The sequence below is a fragment of the Chrysochloris asiatica genome, unplaced genomic scaffold (assembly GCF_000296735.1).
Source record: "Chrysochloris asiatica unplaced genomic scaffold, ChrAsi1.0 scaffold00024, whole genome shotgun sequence".
Classification (NCBI taxonomy): domain Eukaryota; kingdom Metazoa; phylum Chordata; class Mammalia; order Afrosoricida; family Chrysochloridae; genus Chrysochloris; species Chrysochloris asiatica.
The window spans coordinates 12,780,994-12,799,280 of record NW_006408542.1 but is presented as its reverse complement, the minus strand read 5'-3'; the positions used below and the strand labels follow the sequence as shown (position 1 = coordinate 12,799,280).

Sequence of the window (18,287 nt, the reverse complement as noted above, 5' to 3'; positions counted from 1 at the left end):
AATTTTTCTACTCAAGCAAGAACTTATTCTCCCAAAACCCAAAATTGAAATGAAGAACCACTTGTTGACAAGAGCCCTTACAAGTTAAAGGTTGTAATGATGCCAAAATATGGTAAGGACAATTCAAAGTGGCAATTTTGTATTCACAGCTATAAATTTACTCATACTTAAGATAAAAATGTAAACAGTAATCTAACATTTTATTAGGAAATATTCTGCTGTGGTTTTACAACAGGTTATTTTTGCCTGCTTTTCCTCAGATTATGTTTATAACTGAGTTTATTTTTTAAGGTTTTAACTGAGAAATTTTGAATATAACCCTAATTTCCAAATGTGGTAAAGATTATAACAACAAAGAAGAATTAGGAAAAAAAACTAAACCAAACACTAGATTTTTCTCCATAATTCATGGATAGCTAACTTTTTCCCAAGTCAAAGAATTTAGGCATCATTACAACCATTCTCTAGCTCTGTACTCAAGGACAGTTAAAACCTTTTGGTGAGAGCAGAATTCTTGCTTTCTTGAGTTTGTCTGTGTATTTGTAGAGGTTGTGAAGAGGGCTGGGGAGAAGGTGATGCTCGAATTTGTGGACTTTGATCATTAGAATGAGATTCCTCTTTTTTTTCTCTCTGTCCTTGTGGTCTCTCTTTCTTTTTTTCTGTACCACTGTAAAATAAAGTATAACACGGAACAACACATATTTAAACAAGTAAAGAAATATAAAGTAAATGACGGAAAAATGATTACTATATAATTAACCTAAGTTATATAGCTAATACATACAATTTATACTGCTTTTATTCAATAATGAAAACTGATCTCTTTAAAAATTCTGGAAGCTATTAAAATCTTACATAAAAAAAAAAATATATATATAAGAATTCTTAAGCACTATATCCTATACAGACTACCTTCTTTACACTGAAATGGCCTCTAATACATTTTGCCATTCAGCAGATTTGAGAGACTAACCTCTCTAAATTGACCTAAATTTACAAAATCAGAGGATTAGTCACACTTTCCATTTCCTGTGTAAAACACATTGACAAATGCCCAAGTCCCACTATCTGCTCATGTTGAATGGGTTATTCTCTAAACATTCTATTTCTCCTATATATGTCTGCTCCTGCCAATTGACTTTTAAACTTACCCAGAGTCATCTATCTTTGCTCCCATATATGCTCAAGCCAGTGGTACTTATTTTATGAGTTAATTAAGTAAAAAGGAAATGGAAAACATATACATAAAAGAGAACTGTAACTGCTGTGAAAACAAAGGTGAAGGTTTATGAAAGACTCCACAAAAATTAGTTGCTGAAAAAAAAAACTGCTGTTAAATTGGGGTTGAATGAGACAATTTTAAAAGGTTGAAAAAAAAACAAAACAGGAAGAGATTTCTAACTCATATTGGTTTTCAAGTTTTGAAAGTCTAACTGCTTTAAAAAGGAAACAAAGAATAATTGTTAAATGATGTGTGAACATATCTTATGTAAGATATTCAACAAAGAATCTGATCAGACTCAACTCTAGAAAGAAAGGAGGCAGAAAGCTTGATTTTTCATAAAAAAGCTGAGAGAAAATCATGAATGTATTTTAAATTTAAAACAAGATATTTATGCATCAATTTCTAGAATTCTGCATTTTGACACTTGATATATGAACTACCAATCCCAACAACAATGGGTAAGAGTGCTGCTACCACACAAACACTCTTGGCAAGAATCCAAAACAGATGGAATTCAAGACTTGCATTGCAGTGTTGAAAAGGTAGGAAACTCTCAATTTCTTATACTTACTTCAAAGAACATTTCATAATTTGACTATAAAATGTATAATGTATAAGGAAGTGTGTTCAAAAACATTTTAAACAAACATACAAGGTATGTGCAAGTGTGAGTCATAAATCATCCACACTCCAGTTTCCACTTCCACAGCTGATGACATTGAGCATGCATGTGAAATGATTCTGTTGAACAGACGAGTGATAGTGCACAATGTGGCAAATTATGTACAAATCAGCCATGACTCTGTCTATGAAATAATCCACTCAGACTTGGGTTTTAAAAAGTTTGTGAGAAATGGGTACCAAAACAACTCATGGAAGAGCATGAACAGAAAGAAATGATTGGGCATCTGCAAACAAAATTCAGAACGATACTCAACGGAAGGTAAAAGCATCTTACTAGTGATGAGATATGGGAGAGTATGTTACATCTTCAACCATCGACCAAGAAAAAGTTCAAAAGCCAACCATAAGCTGCAAAATTGATGCTGACAGTTTTCTGGGATTCTCAAGGGCCAGTACTGGAACACTCACAGGAAAGAGGTTCAACAATCACCAGTGCTCATTACAGTGAGATGCTCACTGAAGAGCTGAAGTCTAAACTTTGGATGAATCTCAGAGGACTGGTATCCAAAAGGTGCTGTGATCTTGCATGACAATGTACGTCCACACACCTCTACCTACACTGCTGACATTCTGCAAAAACTTTGTTAGAGATGTTAAAGCATCCTCCCCCTATAGTTCAGATCTTGTTCCATATAGCAGTTTCACCAGTTTGGTCCCCTGAAAGCAGCACTTTGAGGACCAAGATACACCTCTCACAAAGAAGTGAAGACAACGGTGCACTTGTGGTTCCCAGCTCAGCCTAAAATTTTTTTTACAGGAACACGAAAGCTTGCTGAGAGATGGACACGATGTATTAAAAAGCAAGGAGATTATGGTGAAAAATGATGTCTTTGTCTTTTCTAGAAGTTTTTAAAAATAAATTCTACAGCCAGAATACGGATAATTTTTTTCTCACCCTCGTATATTTTAACTATTTCATTATAATAGCTAAAAATGTTGTAATACAATCTTGAGTGTGACATGTCTTACTCTGATCTGGTTCTGACACTTTAGGACTCCAGACTAGTCCTTGGTTATTTCATGTTTAATCTTACTTAAAAATATGCTAAGAAATATGATTCTGTCTTCAAAACATTGTATTTACTTGAAATAAAAATACTGAGAAGTTACTTTTATTCTTACTGACATTTCAACTATTCCAAACTAAAGGCCACTAGTTTTATGGACTCCTGGTGTGGCACGATAGGATCCGCACTAGACTTCAAACCACAAGGTCAGAGGCTCAAACCTACCAGTCAGTCACTCCTTGGAAACCCTGTACTAGGTCACTATGAGTTGGAATGGACTTGATGGCATTTAATAACAAACAACAACAATTTTATATAGGCCCAGTAGAACCAGAAGAGATTTCATGTTGGGCTGTTTAAAAGCAGAAAACAAAATTCCTATGTCATAAAATAACACACTCAGTTGGTCTTAGATATTTGCTAGTTTTAGACTGTGCATAATACAGATCACTGAACAACTATTTATGTAATAGGTGCAATCTGGGCCATTACTGGATAGAACATAAAAGTTCATTTAAAATGATGACAATAACTTCAAAAACTGAATTCTAGAATAGATTTTTTAAATACCTGAATTTCTTTCCCCAGTGTTCCTGTAGTCAACTGTTTGTTTGCTTAAGTATTTAAATTCACACTGAAGAATATAATTCAGTCACTGACATTAGTTTATTTAGTTAACTATTTTCCCATCAGTAAATTGTTAACTATTATTCTATTAAGATTTACCCTCATTAATTGAAGAGAGCAATTGTTAAGCAATTGTTGGTATCTTATCACCTCTGAAAGCTCTGTATGAGATGATCTGCTAGGAACTGTACAAAACGGGGAAAAGCCTGTAAATAATCTTAATCAAACAGACCAAATTAATTAGTTCAAGCAAACCTATAGAATTCAAATCTATAATCTACTGAAATTTGTTTTACAATACGTCCACTGCCTCCCTGCACAGCATACCCAAATACAAACACATTCAAAACACAGTACCACTGATTTCATAAGTAATGGCTAAAGAATAAGGAAGGAAGTATAGCATTTACTCTCCCATTAATGCAGATAGTCCTGGTGTAGTACTGTAGGATACAACTACTGCACCTCAAGGTCAGTTTGGACCACAAGGTCAGCAGTTCAAACCCAGCACAAACTCCTTGGAAATCCTATACAGGGTTGCTATGAGTTGGAACTGACCCAAGGGTACTTAACAGCAACAACAAAGCTAACTATAAGGTCAGCGGTTCAAACCCATCAGCTACTTCTAGGAAACCCTATGTTGTTCATTAGTGCTGCTGAGTTGGTTCTGACTCATAGCAACCCTGTATAGCATTTCCAAGGAGTGGCTGGTGGGTTTGAACCGCTAACCTTGTGGTTAGCAGTCTAGTGCTCATCCTCCAGCACCACACCAGGACTCCTACGAAATCCTAACAGCATCATTATAAGTTAGAACCCACTTGATGGCACTTTAACAGGATCATTATGAGTTAGAACCCAGTCGATGACACTTTAACAGCAACAAATTAGACAATTCTAAATTCTCTCTTAACCCTTTCATGACCAGCAAAACACATAGTGCCCACCTAAATTTTCCATCTGTGATGCTTACTGGGCAGCTGCTTTCCCACTGACAGTGCATGCAGCCATAGGAGCAGACCTATATAACCCTGTCAAACAGAATAAAATGGGCATTTGCTGCAAATTACTGTTTTTACAGCAGGGTTAATGCATCCTGGAAGTGTGGTTTTGTTAAACTTCCATCCCTGTTGGCTTTTTTATTGGGAGATATGTCTTGTAAGTTGGTTACCAGGTTCCTGTGAGTTAGCTGGAAGTTGCCTTTCTCGTTAAGATTTTATGTACAAATGATTACTACATTTTCAGGCACTCCCTGCCCAGGGAGCTAGAAGGTGATGTGGAGCCTAGAGAGACAGATATGTCTCACATAACATGAATCAAAATCTCTATTTCACAGGAACATTTCAGAAGTGCTTCTGGATGCAGTATGCCTTCCATTAAAAGAAACAGATGATACCAACATAAAAGTAAAAAGAGAAAATAACTGGGTCACTGTTGCTGTTGAATGCCATCGAGTTGGTTCTGACACACAGCAACCCTAGACAGAGTTTCCAAGGAGTGGCTGGTGAGTTTGAACTGCCGACCTTGCGGTTCAAACTGACCTTAACAAATGCTTATCCTACAGTAGCACACTAGGACTCCTAAATGAATCATGTTGTTGCTAAGTGTCTCGGAGTCGGTTCTGACCCATAGCAATCCTGTATAGGGGTTTCCAAAGAGAAGCTGGTGAGCTTGAACCTTGCTGTTCAAATCGACTTTGCAGTCTAGCGCATTAACCCACAGCGCCACACCAGGACTCCATAGAAGAGTTGATATACTATGTCAAATATATCACTAGAAATGCAAACATTCACTTATATAAGTTCACTGAATACAACAATCTTTATCTCATAAATAATTTCTTTAAGAAATAATTTTAAAAAATGAAATGAAATCACTTTCTTTTACTTAGAATCAAAACCTCCCCCACACAGTCGATAGAATACAATGAATACAAACATAAAGAGTACAGTTTGGTTATCTCTACATTTAGAGTTTAAAAATTCAAAGGGCAGACTCACTTGGATTCCATTCAGCTCTATTTCATATTCTTTTCAAAAGCAGACTGATTTACTCAACTTATACAATTTTGCAATGATATCTTTTTTATCCCTGACAAATAGGTACCTTTTAGCAGCAGATGAAAAAGTTTCTTTTCTTGCAATTGAGACAGAGCTGGTATGACTAGATTTTCGGTTTCCACCACTGCCATTGGTTATACAGGACATAGAAATAGCTTCTCGAAGGTTTGGCTGGCCTAAAGAGGTTAAGAAAAAAAGATATTGTATCAAACTTCAAAATGTTCCTCAAAGACTAAAGTGTTGAAAGTAAGTCACACTAGCATGCAGCATACAATATTATTGTTTCAAGATTTAATCGTACTAAAACATAGAACTTTAGAGAAGTCATACATCATGGATCTTCAAAAATAACTCAGGTACTACTGAAGCTATGAAGTGTATATCCCTGAAACCATTCATTTTAGATCCTAGAGTTTTTTCCTATATAAAAATATAGCTATATTTAGTAATCTCTGATTTCTTGAGTTACATAGTGTAAGAGTTAGATTAACAGTTTAGTGAGTATGCTGGTGTGCCAGTAAAACTCAGTCAGCAGACAGCCATTATCTATTAAGGTTCATTTTCAGTTTAAGATTTGGGAATAGTGAATACTTTAAAACTTTTGTGCCCAGCTTCCTCACATGTACACACAAGCAAAATCTAACTTTTAGATTTGGTCAACTCATGTTACTTTGCTATTATTCACACAAGTCCAACGATTATGTGGTGCTTAGGGTTAATGCATCAGACTGCAAAGCCATTTGAACTGCGAGGTCGGCAGTTCAAGTTCACCAGTCACTCCTCAGAAACCCTATACAGTGTTGCTATGGGTTGAAACCACTTTGATGGCAATTAACAACAACATATATAGGAGTTAACTAAAATCTTTGGCACCCTAGAGTATTCCAAACATGGTGACATTAGACATTGGGCCACTTGTATAACCACCTACGTGCTTCTTTATATAGTGATTCTTAGACCATATCTCAGACCTAATGATGCAGAAGAGTAGAAAGAGAATACCTGCTACGTTTATTTTTTCAAATTTCCCATGAAAATGTTCAAATACTGTACTAATACTATTAGTTATCGAATCTAGTTCCAGTCAGTCAAAGACATTATTGCACCTTGTACAAACAGGTGTCTTTTTCTTAAAATTGTGTTGAAATACTCATATTTATCAATTAAAATACGCAATTTCATATCATTTATTACATTCGCAATGTTGTGTAATCTCCACCATACCTACAATACTTATACTAACTCCAGACAGAAACCCTATACCCATTAAGCAGTCACTATTTCCTGTTACCCAGGTCTGTGGCAACCACTAAGCTGTTTTATGTTTCTATAGGTTTGTCGATTTTGGATAGTTCTTTTGGATAGTTCATGTAACTGGAATCTTACAATACACAACTCCTTATATAAGGTTTTTGATTTATGTTTCTTATCACTAATGAGTGTGCTGGTTCCATACGATAAGCAGTGGACTGTGAATCACAAGGTCTGCGGTTTGAGCCCGTTAGCTACTCTGTGGGAGAAAGATGAAGCTTTCTGCACCTACAAAACTTTAAAAGCCTTGACCCTATACAGGGTTGCTATGAGTCAGAATCAACTCCACAGCACTTAACAACAGCGGAGACTCTCAGTGGTGCCAAAAGTTATTACACTTTACTACTAACCAAAAAGTTGTAAGTTTGAGTCCACCCAGAAGATCCCTGTAAGAAAGGCCTGGCAAATTACTTCAGAAAAATCAGCCACTGAAAACCCTATAGGAGCATTACCAACATAGAGTTGACTCAACAAGAACTGGTTAATGACTTAAGGCATTAAAAGCTATTTAATGCTCTGACTGCCCATATGTTTATACCCTTTTTGGGGAAAAGGTCTATTCAAGTTCCTTGCCCATTTTTTATTTGGGTGTTGTTGTTGCTCTTAGGCTCCGGTGAGTCAATTCCGACTCACAGAGACACTATGCACAACAAAAATAAATATCACCCAGTCCTGCACCATCCTTCCAACTGTTGTTACAGTTGAGCCTATTTCTGCTGCCACGGTATCAATCCATCTCACTGACCGTTTTCCACTTTTTCACCAGCCCTTTACCAAGCATGATGTCCTTCTCCATGGAATGATCCCTCCTGATAATATGTCCAAATATGAGAGATGAAGCTGTGCCATCCATTTCTAAGGAACACTGTGGTTGTTATTTCCTTCCAGACAGATCTGTTTGTCCTTCTAGCATTCTAGAATACTTTAGTATTCTTCTCCACCATATTCAAATGCATCGATTCTTCTATGGGTTTCCTCATTCATTGTCCAAAACTTTCACTTGCATGAGAAGAGATTGTAACTACCATGGTGTGAGTCAGGCGTACCTCAGCCCTTAAAGGGACAGTTTTGCTATTTAACCCTTCAAAGAGATCTCGTGCAGATTTGTCTAATGAAATACGTTGCCTAACTTCTTGATTTCTGCTTCCATGTTATTTCTAGACCCAGTTGTGAAGATTTTTGTTTTCTTTACATTGAGGTGCAATACATACTGAAGGGTGTGTCATCTATGATCTTCACCAGTAAGTATTTTAAGTCCTTTTCACTTACAGCAAGCAAGATTGTATCATCTATCTGCATATTTCAGCTTGCTAACAAGTCTTCTCTGATCCTGATGCCACCTTCTTCTTCATATAATCCAGCTCCTGGGATTATTTACTTAGTATACAGATTAAGTAATAAATATGGTGAGAGACTACAACCCAGAAACACCTTTCCTGATTTTAAACCATTCAATATCCCCTTGTTCTGCTCTAATAAGTGTTTCTTTGTCTATGTGCAAGTTCCTCATGAGCACAATGAAGTGTTCTGGAATATCCATTCTTTGCAATGTTATCCAGGTTGTTGTTGTTGTTGTTATGTGCCGTTGAGTCGGTTCCAACCCACAGCGACCCTGGCACAGGGTTTCCGAGGAGCAGCTGGTGAGCTTAAACCGCCAACCTTGCAGTTCAAACAGCTTTGTATTCTGGAGCATTAACCCACAGTGCCACAGCAGGACTCCAATGTTATCCATACTTTACCATAATCTACACAGTCGAAAGCCTTTGCACAGTCGATGGTCTTCTTGTTATCGATTTACAGGAGTTCTTTATATATTTTGGGTATTTAAATTACTGTGACTACAGATTGTTGTTGTTAAGTGCCGTTGAGTCAATTCCGACCCATAGCGACCCTATATAGTGTTTCCGAGGAGCAGCTGGTGAGCTTGAACTGCCGACCTTGCAGTTCAAACGGCTTTGCAGTCTGATGCATTAACCCACAGCGCCACACCAGGGCTCTGGACTACCATCATCTAAATCAGAAGTTTGCAATCCTGGCTGGATATTAAAATAAACTGGGGAGCCTTTACAAGCCAGGATTCATCCAGTTACTGAGAGTAATATATAGTAATAATACCTAATATTCACCGAGTACTTCTATTTGAGGATCCCTGATGGGGGTGTGATTTAGGTGTTGGGCTGCCACAAATCGGCGGTTCAAATACACTATTTGCTTCACTGAAGAAAGATGAGGCTTTTTGCTCTCATAAAGATTTACAACCTCAGAAACCCTATCTGGGGTCACCATGAGTCAGAAATGACTTAACAGCACTTAACAATAACATAAGTTAGAATCATGTCTTGAGTCAGAATCACATATTTTTCTATGTACGGGACACTGTTTAAGTAATTTGCATACATTATCAGATATACATCTCATAGCAACTTTAATGAGGAGGCCCGCTTAAAAGGTGAGGAAATTTAGGAGGCACAGAGAGGTTAAGTAATTCCTGAAGTCATATAACTAAGAACCGGTGGAGTCAAGTCTGAAACACAGCTCAGATGATTCCGGATCAAAGTCAGCACTGCATTTAAGGCATACGTGACACTGTGGGTTAATGCGCTGGACCGGCTACATTGCAAGGTCGGTGGTTCAAATTCACCAGTCACTCCTGGGAAACCCTATAACGGGTGGCTATGGGTCGGAACCAACTTGATGACACTTAGCAACAATAACAACAACAATCTTTTACTCATTTCTGTAATATCAAAGTAGAGGTAACTGAAAAGTACCGTTTTAAGACAAGGAGTTTCTAAGTAAGCAAGATCCTTTCTAGTACATTTTCAAAATATTCCTAGTACAAGAAAAGCTGAAGTAAAGAAACACACTGTGTTGAAAGTAACAAAACTAAAACCTCCCACCCTCTGCACTAGAGTAGTTTTCACATGCTTTTAACTATAAAACCTTGCTGTCCTATTAAATCTTGAGAAGTCCAAATGTAAAGCAAATAAAATTAGATCCACACCAGTCCAGTACACCTACCAATTCTAGCGCTTTGCAAGAGAAAAGTTAAAAAGATGTGCTGACTCCAAAATCTTTCTACAGCGGCAGTTATAAAACCAGGCTGCTTACACAGTACAGACACACGAGACCATCGAGACTCATACTACTCTTCCCACCATCTGCTAAACAAGAAGATGGAAATTCTCAGAGCAGGCAACAACAAAAAAGGGAGATAAGTTCTGAAAGGTATGAGAGAAGCTTATTATGTTGTACACTTAATACAGGGGGTAAGTAAAAAAATATTGTTACTCCCATTCCTATTCCAAACCAGATGTGGTTAAACCTGTCTCTGTCATCACTGGATGGCTGCAAACAAGTTTCCTGAGTAATAAATTTATTCGTGCTAAAGTGCCTTCAAAATAAAGCATAACTTTTTTGCTACGGGAAAAACGATTTTGAGGTTAGGATCAAATATGGAATAATAATAATAAAATAAAAACTAGAGTGGATACCTTTCCAAATTATGCTTTTGCTGAAACAGCTATTTTTTTGTTTCTGTATGAGTTTTAAAAACTTTTTGTTATACAAAAGTACCACTAACAACCAAATCTATTCACTTTCTTGCCAAAATATTTTTTAGATTATTACATTATCATGATTTGATTATTCTTCATTTTCTGATTGACACATTTACATAGGATAGTGTGTATTCAGCTGATACAGTATCCGTTCCTTCTGTGAGAACTGATCCCATGACTGGATACACATAGCCCTGCCAAACCATAACTGATTCATTGGCTCATGGGTGGACACTTGAGCCAAACTAGATTAATTAGAGTCTTTCCTTTGGGAATATGTGATTCAGTGGCATCCAGTTAGTCTGGCTCATTTCCCTTAAGACAGAAGAATAAGATAATACAGAAAGAAAATAAATAAATAAATAAAGTAATACAAAATAAGAAAGAGACAGACATATGCTTGAGAAATTTCTATTTCCATGAACCAGCTCTTTCTAGAAGATTCGTTGTCTTTTTGTTCTAGGATTCTGTAAACTCTCTGTATATTCTAAATAATACACCCTTTTAATCTCCCCTCTAATCCTCCTAAGGAGCTCTGACAGCACAGTAGTTACAAGCCAGGTTGCTAACCTCAAGGTCAGAAGTTAGAAACTACCAGCTGTACCACAGGAGAAAGATGAGGCTTTCTGCTCCCATGAAGATTTACAGCCTCAGAAACCCTATATGGGACAGACTGCATGGCATATAGCCACCATCACCACCTAACCCTCCTGGTGTGGCTCTGTAGGATAAGAACCAGACTGGGAACCACAAAGCTGGCAGTTCAAATCCACCAGCTGCTAAACATCAGAACCAACTCCAGAGCACATAACAGCACCTTTTTCCGATACTGCAACCTTTTTGGGTTAAGGCAATGTAGGTTAGGAGCTGTGGTGGCACTGTGGGTTTAAAGAAATATTGGTGCAACCTGAAATTACTGTCTTTGAGTTTCTACAATAAACTTAATGAAAGATACTACTTTTGGCACTGTGGGTTAATGCACTGGACTGCAAAGTCGGTTTGAGCTGCAAGGTCGGTGGTTCGAGCTTAAGAGTCACTCCTCGTAAACTCTACATAGGGTCTTTATGGGCAGACTCAGCTCGATAGCACTTTAACAACAAAATAACTCACCCCCAATAATAACAGAGATACACACAACAGCGACAACACTTAAAGTGGGATGTGCAGAGTTACAGACGACTAGCACTTAAGTATTAATTTTTTTAAGCATGTACTATCTGGAAGACATTAATAGCAATGACAAATTGAAATATAATTTTTAAATAACAGAACCAAAAAGCACATAAAAGGAACACTATATAATTGCTTGAAACTTTCTTTGAAACTTCTCTTTTAAAATAAGAATACTATGAAAGGTAGAAATTACATATAGGAAGACAATTTGGTGATACTGCACATGAAGATGGGAGTTCTCATATGGCATTATAGGTTAATGAGCTGGAATGCAAAAGTCGCTTTGAACAGCAAAGTCAGTGGTTCAAGCTCACCAGTCACTCCTTAGAAACATATTACAGGGCTACTATGGATCAGAACCAACTCGATGGCACATAACAACATACATACATGAAGAAAAACCAAATAAGTACTGAGAGAGGACAAGATTCAGCAGATAAATGAACTTTAAATGTTAACTAAAATTCAATAATAAAAATTGTTACAAGAAATGGAAAAATATTTCCCTAACACATTCTAAGTTATCATGGAACAGAAATAAAGTGGAAAAATAAAATGCTATACAGTACAAACTTAGGCTTTTATAGATAAACAATACAGGCTTTACTTAAAAGTCTTTCGATAAAACTTATAATGGATTTACATTATGCTAATCATTTATCCCTGTCTGAATAATTTACTGTTTCCATACAAAAAGACAGTAACATATATTGCTGCAGAAGGCTACTCAGTGGGCTTATAAAATTTCTTTTTAAACAGCGTATGCCAGTAACTAAAACTCACATCATTTGTCAATTACTTATGAAAACAGTTTATATGACTTTAGACTGAGCAGTACAACTTTATCTCTTGGCTCAGAAAAGAAGCTGTTAAATACAAACAAAGAGAAGTTGTTAACCACAAGACAAAGAAGGTCTATGAAATAGTGACTAAAAATAGTAACAGAAGAAACTGTAAGATCAAAGTTATAAAAATAATTATCTATACAGTACCCTATCTATTTCAGTAATTTTCAGTGAAAATTATCTACTGAATCCAAGAAAATTTTAATGAAACTTATTTTATTTAATGGGAGGGTGGTGGCTCTATAGGATAAGTGCTGAACTAGGAATCTGTCATAAACTTGATGTTACAGCACACCAGTCACTCTGTAGGAGAAGGTTGACGCTTTTTGCTCCAGCAAAGATTTACAGTCTCAAAAACTCTATTATTGCTGTTGTTGTTAAGTGCTGTTGAGTTGATTCCAACCCATAGCGACCCTGTATAGGGTTTCTAAGGAGCAGCTAGTGAGCTTGAACCATCAGTTCAAACGGCTTTGCAATCTGATACATCAGCTCACAACACCACACCAGGACACCAGAGTGGGTTGCTAAATGTTGGAATCAACTCTGTGGCTCTTCACAACAACAATCCAATATAGCAAATGTGTGAATGAAAGCTAAATGAGAGCAAGACACCTGTATTTTCCATGTAAGACCCATGTTGTTTCTTCCATTTGAATGAATGAAATGAAAATTAAGTGAGCAAATGATTTGCTGCTGTTGGTAAGTGCCGCCAAGTCAGTTCCAACTCATAACAGCCCTGTACAGAGCTTCTGAGGAGTGGCTAGTGAGCCTTAACAGATGAACTATTGGTTCACTCCACCCATGCAGTTCAGCGCATTAACAGGCAGTGCCACACCATGACTCTGGGCAAAAGACACAGGCTGGTAAAACAGAAAGACAGAAAACAAAGTAATACAAAATAGAGACAGACAACTGCTTATACAACCTACACCTGAACAACACAGCTTTGAAATGCGTATTTTATCTGTGGATTGTATTTCCTGCTGCCACTGCGTGAGTTCAACTGTTTTGTGTTATGTACTAAAAATGTAGCGTGACGCTAATCATCGTCTTGTGAGCAGTTCATCTCCAGGAAGACAATATATAAGTAACTTTGCCTAATATTTCCTGTTGATTTTCTGAACTCTAAAACAGCATAATCAACTTCTTCCCAAGATTTTCATCATCTCCATTTCACCTAGGAGGCTTCCTTACATCTTACCACTATAGTATCTTAAGGGCCAAGGCTGTGATTCCAATTCACAGCATCCCTGTATAGGGCTTCCAAGGAGCAACTGTTGAGTTTGAACCACTGACCTTGTGCTTAGCAGTCCAGTGTTTGTCCCACAGTCACACCAGGACATAAAAAATGGGAGGGATGATGGGAGGTGGGGCTTGATGGTGGCTAGGTAGAGGTGACTACCAGGAAAAGAGGGTTCATAGCATAACTCCAAAACCCTGAACCACATAGATGGCAGTATTTAAAAAGTTAGCAGCTTTGTTCTGATCTTTTTTGTATCTGTTCATTGGTCCCTCACTGTATGCGCACCTCCTTTCTGGTGACTAGAGGGGGTACTTAAGCAAGATGACACCCCCACCACCAACACTAGTGGGTTTTTCTGCCACACATGCGCACAGATGCTCACAATTTAAAGTAATAGGCAGCCCAAGAGCCGGTGCTGAATTGCTTTTTAATACGGTAAAGGTAAGAACTAGCGGTGTGGAGCGGGAAAGAGAGTTGAAAAACAAAATAGGACGAAAATTAAAATTTGAGGTACAGCTCAGCAACCAACAGTGGCATCTTGAAATTTATCAGGCAGCCTTGAAGGCAAGAAGCTGAAAGAGGACATTAAAATCATACTCATATTGGACTACAGATTTCTTTTCTTTTCTTCTCTCCCTTTACTGTGATTATAGACTACAGTATCCAATCTGGTTTTATTTGTTGTTGTTGTTTTTTCGTGATTTTTGTTTCTTATTTTTTTGCGGTTGCTGCTTTGCTGTTTTATGTTACTCCTTTTACCTTTGGGGGCCTCTTTCTCTCCCTATATTACCGAAGAAGCAACAACAACTGTTGCCATACAGTCCAGCTACAAACACACTCTATAAAACACCAAAATACAGGCAAGAACCAATACCAACTACCATATACGAGGGAGGCACATAACACCTGTGAAAATTTCTCTGAGTTAAGCAATAAGAAGAGTGAAAAGGGAAGTCCACATCCTGATCACATTTACGTGGAAGCATTCAGAAAGCATAAAAAATACCCAAGTACTCACTCAATTAAGTATTAAGGCCAAAGGTAAACGCTAAACATGTCCAAAAGCAAATGACATATATCAGCACATGTCCAGAAACATGATAAAATGTCTAAGAAAAGTGACCTAGAGGCAGACCGGGACTATATTCTGGAAGGAGGGCAGGTGTTGGAAATGCCCGAGAAGGAATTCAGAAAAATGATTTAAAAATGTCTCAAAACATTTTAAAGAGGAGTGTGAGAAAAATAAGGGGCAAGTCAGGAAAGTGCTACAGGAACAATCAAATAAGATAATTACAGCATTGGAACCAATTCAAAACTTATAAAAAGAGGTCCAAATGATCAATAATAAAATAACAAAAATAGCCAATACACCGAAAGGGCAAAGAAGTCGAATAGAAGAGATGGAAGGCAGAACTAGTGAGCTGGAATACAAACATTGCAATACCACAAAGATAGAAGAACAAGCAGAGAAAAAGGATAAAAAATTCCGAAGAAGGTCTAAGATTCATGTTGAAAAACATGAAGACCAATAACAAGAATTATCGGCATTCCAGAACAAAAAGAATCACACAAGTCCACAGAGGAAATAGTTGAAGACCTGCTGGAAGAAAATTTTTCTAACAACCTACAAACTGAAAAGATAAACATTCAAGAAGCTCAACAAACCCAAGGAAAGATAGACCCCAGAAGAAAATCATTGAGACATATAATAATCAAACTCTCCAAAAATCAAAGATAAGGAGAGAATCCTGAAAACAGCGAGGAAAAAGAGAAGCGTTTCATACAAAGGCATGCAAATCAGATTAAGCTCAGATCTCTCAGCAGAAACCATGCAAGCAAGAAGGCAATGGGGATACATACATAAAACGCTGAAAGAAAAAACTATCAATCAAAAATCCTTTACCCTGCAAATCTATCAATCAAATACAACAGTGTCATCAAAGCATTCCAAGATAAACGGAAGCTAACGGATTTTGTCAAAGCCAATCCTGTGCTACAAAACATCCTGAAGGGAGTTCTGTGGACTGATCACCAACAAAAACACACAACAACCAGATATTGACATAAGTGGCAGCACCTCCCAGAAGTATGATCAAAACAATTACAATGTGAAAGAAGGTAAACACATAGGAACAGCGATCCACATGGTGAGAAGGTCAGGTAGATTACAGGATAAAATAGAGTGCACTAAATGGAGGGGAAAGATAATGGAATACAAGGTAACCTCAAAGAAAATTAACACTTCACAACATACCAAGAAAATGAAAATCCAAGTACACGGAAACATTAAAACTATGAGGAAACTCACAAGAAAGAAGACAAAAAGCATGAGCTTAGCACAGGAAGACACATTGAATAAAGAAAGAAGCAACACCACAAAACAAACAAACATAATGGCAGCAATTAATCCATATCTACCGATAATTACACTGAAGGTAAATGGATTAAATGCACCAGTTAAGAGACTGAGGGCAGCAGAATGGATAAGAAAACAAGATCCTTCAATATGTTGCCTGTAAGAGACAAAGCTTACACACAGAGACAAAAACATATTAAAAGTTAAAGAATAGAAAAAAATTTACACCAAGCTAATTGCGATAAAAAATGAACAGGAGTGACAATACTAATCTGATAAAGTACACTTTAATCCAATCAGTCAAAAAAAAAAAAAAAGTACACTTTAAGGCAAAACCCAGCATAATAAAGATGGACATTATCTCATGATTAAAGGGACAACTGGCCAAGATGACATAATCATAATAAATACCTATGCTTCCCATGAAAGAGCTCCAAAATATATAAAGCAAACTCTGATAGATTTGAAGAAAGAAATACACGAATTTACAAAAATAGTGGGTGATTTTAATATATCGCTTTCAAAATATGGATAGAACCAGAAGAAAACTTGACAAAAACACTGAAAAACTAAACAACACAATCAGCCAACTGGGCCTCATAGATGCATACAGCGCATTCAACCCAATAACAGCACATTACACATTCTTTCTCAGTGCATATGGAACATTCTCAAGAATAGACCATGTATTTGGCCATGACACAAATCTCTATAAATTTACAAATATCAAAACACTACAAAGCATCTTCTCAGATAAATGTTATCAAATTAGAAATCAACAATAGGGAGATCAAGGAAATAAAGCCAAATACATGGAAACTGAGTAACACACTGCTGAAAAGCGACTGGGTAGTAGAAGAAATAAAACGGGAACTCACAAAGTTCCTAGAAACAAACGAGAATGAAAATACAACATACCAAAATCTTTGGGACACGGTGAAAAGGATGCTGGAGGACAATTTATTGCAATAAATGCACACATACAAAAACAAGAAAGAACCAAAATTAACACATTAACACAGCATCTACAACAATTAGAAAAAGACCAACATAGGGAACCTACAGCCACCAAAAGAAAAGAAATAATAAAGATTAGAGCAGAAATAAATGAGTTAGAAAACAAAAACTATATAAAGAATCAAAAGGACAAGAAACAGGTTCTTTGAAAGCATTAACGAAATTGACAGATCACTGCAAACCTAACAAAAGAGAAAGAAGACACAAAAAACACGCATTAAAAATCACATGGGTGATGTCACAAAGGAAATCTAAAGTATAACAACACAATACTATGAAAAGTTGTACTCCAACAAATTTGAAAACTTAGAAGAGTTGGATAAATTTTTAGAAAAACACGACCTACCCAAACCACCACTCCTCTGTCAGTTTGTCGTACTGCGGTAGCTTGTCAGTTGCTGTGATTCTGAAAGTTAGGACACCGATATTTTAAATACCAGCAGGGTACCCCATGGTGGACAGGTTTCAGATGAGCTTCCAGACAAAGACAGACTAGGAAGAATGAGTGACAAACCAACTCCGAATATTTAGTCACTGAAAACCTTATGAATAGCACAGAAACACTGTCAGATATAGTGCCAGAAAACAAGCCTCTCAGGTTGGAAGGCTCTTAAAATGCAACCGGGGAAGAGCTGCCTCCTCAAAGTAGAGTTGACTGTGATGACAGGAATGGAGTAAAGCCAGTGGCAGAAAAGCCCGCAGGACCTTCATGTGGTGATGGGACACAACTCAAAAAGAAGAGAAACAGCTGTAATCATCCACTGAAAATTGGAACATGGAATGTAAGAAGTATGAATCAGGGAAAACTAGACGATGTCAAAAATGAAATGGAATGCATAAACATTGATATCTTAGGGATTAGTGAGTTGAAATGGACTGGTATTGTCCATTTTGAATCTGATGACCACATGGTTTACAATGCCAGAAATGACAAATTAAAGAGGTATGGTGTTGTATTCATTGTCTAAAAGAACCTATCAAGATCAGTCATGAGGTACAATGCTGTATGTGATAAGATAATATCCATACGCCTACAGGGAAGCCCAGTTAATACTACTATTATTCAAATTTACACACCAACCACTAAAGCCAGTGAGGAAAGAATGGAAGAATTCTACCAACTTCTTCAATCTGAAATCGATCAAACATGCAATCAAGATGTATTGCTCATTACTGGTGACT

General features: G+C 37.0%; 1 protein-coding gene across 1 annotated transcript in view; it reads right to left on the bottom strand.

The window, feature by feature from the left end:
- Positions 1–18,287, bottom strand: part of EML4 (echinoderm microtubule associated protein like 4) — a 241,702-nt gene that overhangs the window by 95,168 nt on the left and 128,247 nt on the right. Inside the window, exons 3-4 of the mRNA XM_006839462.1 lie at positions 5,647–5,776; positions 494–667 (exon numbers count right to left, since the gene is read on the bottom strand). Coding sequence (XP_006839525.1) covers positions 494–667; positions 5,647–5,776 — 304 coding nt within the window. The remainder of the gene's footprint in view (positions 1–493; positions 668–5,646; positions 5,777–18,287) is intronic.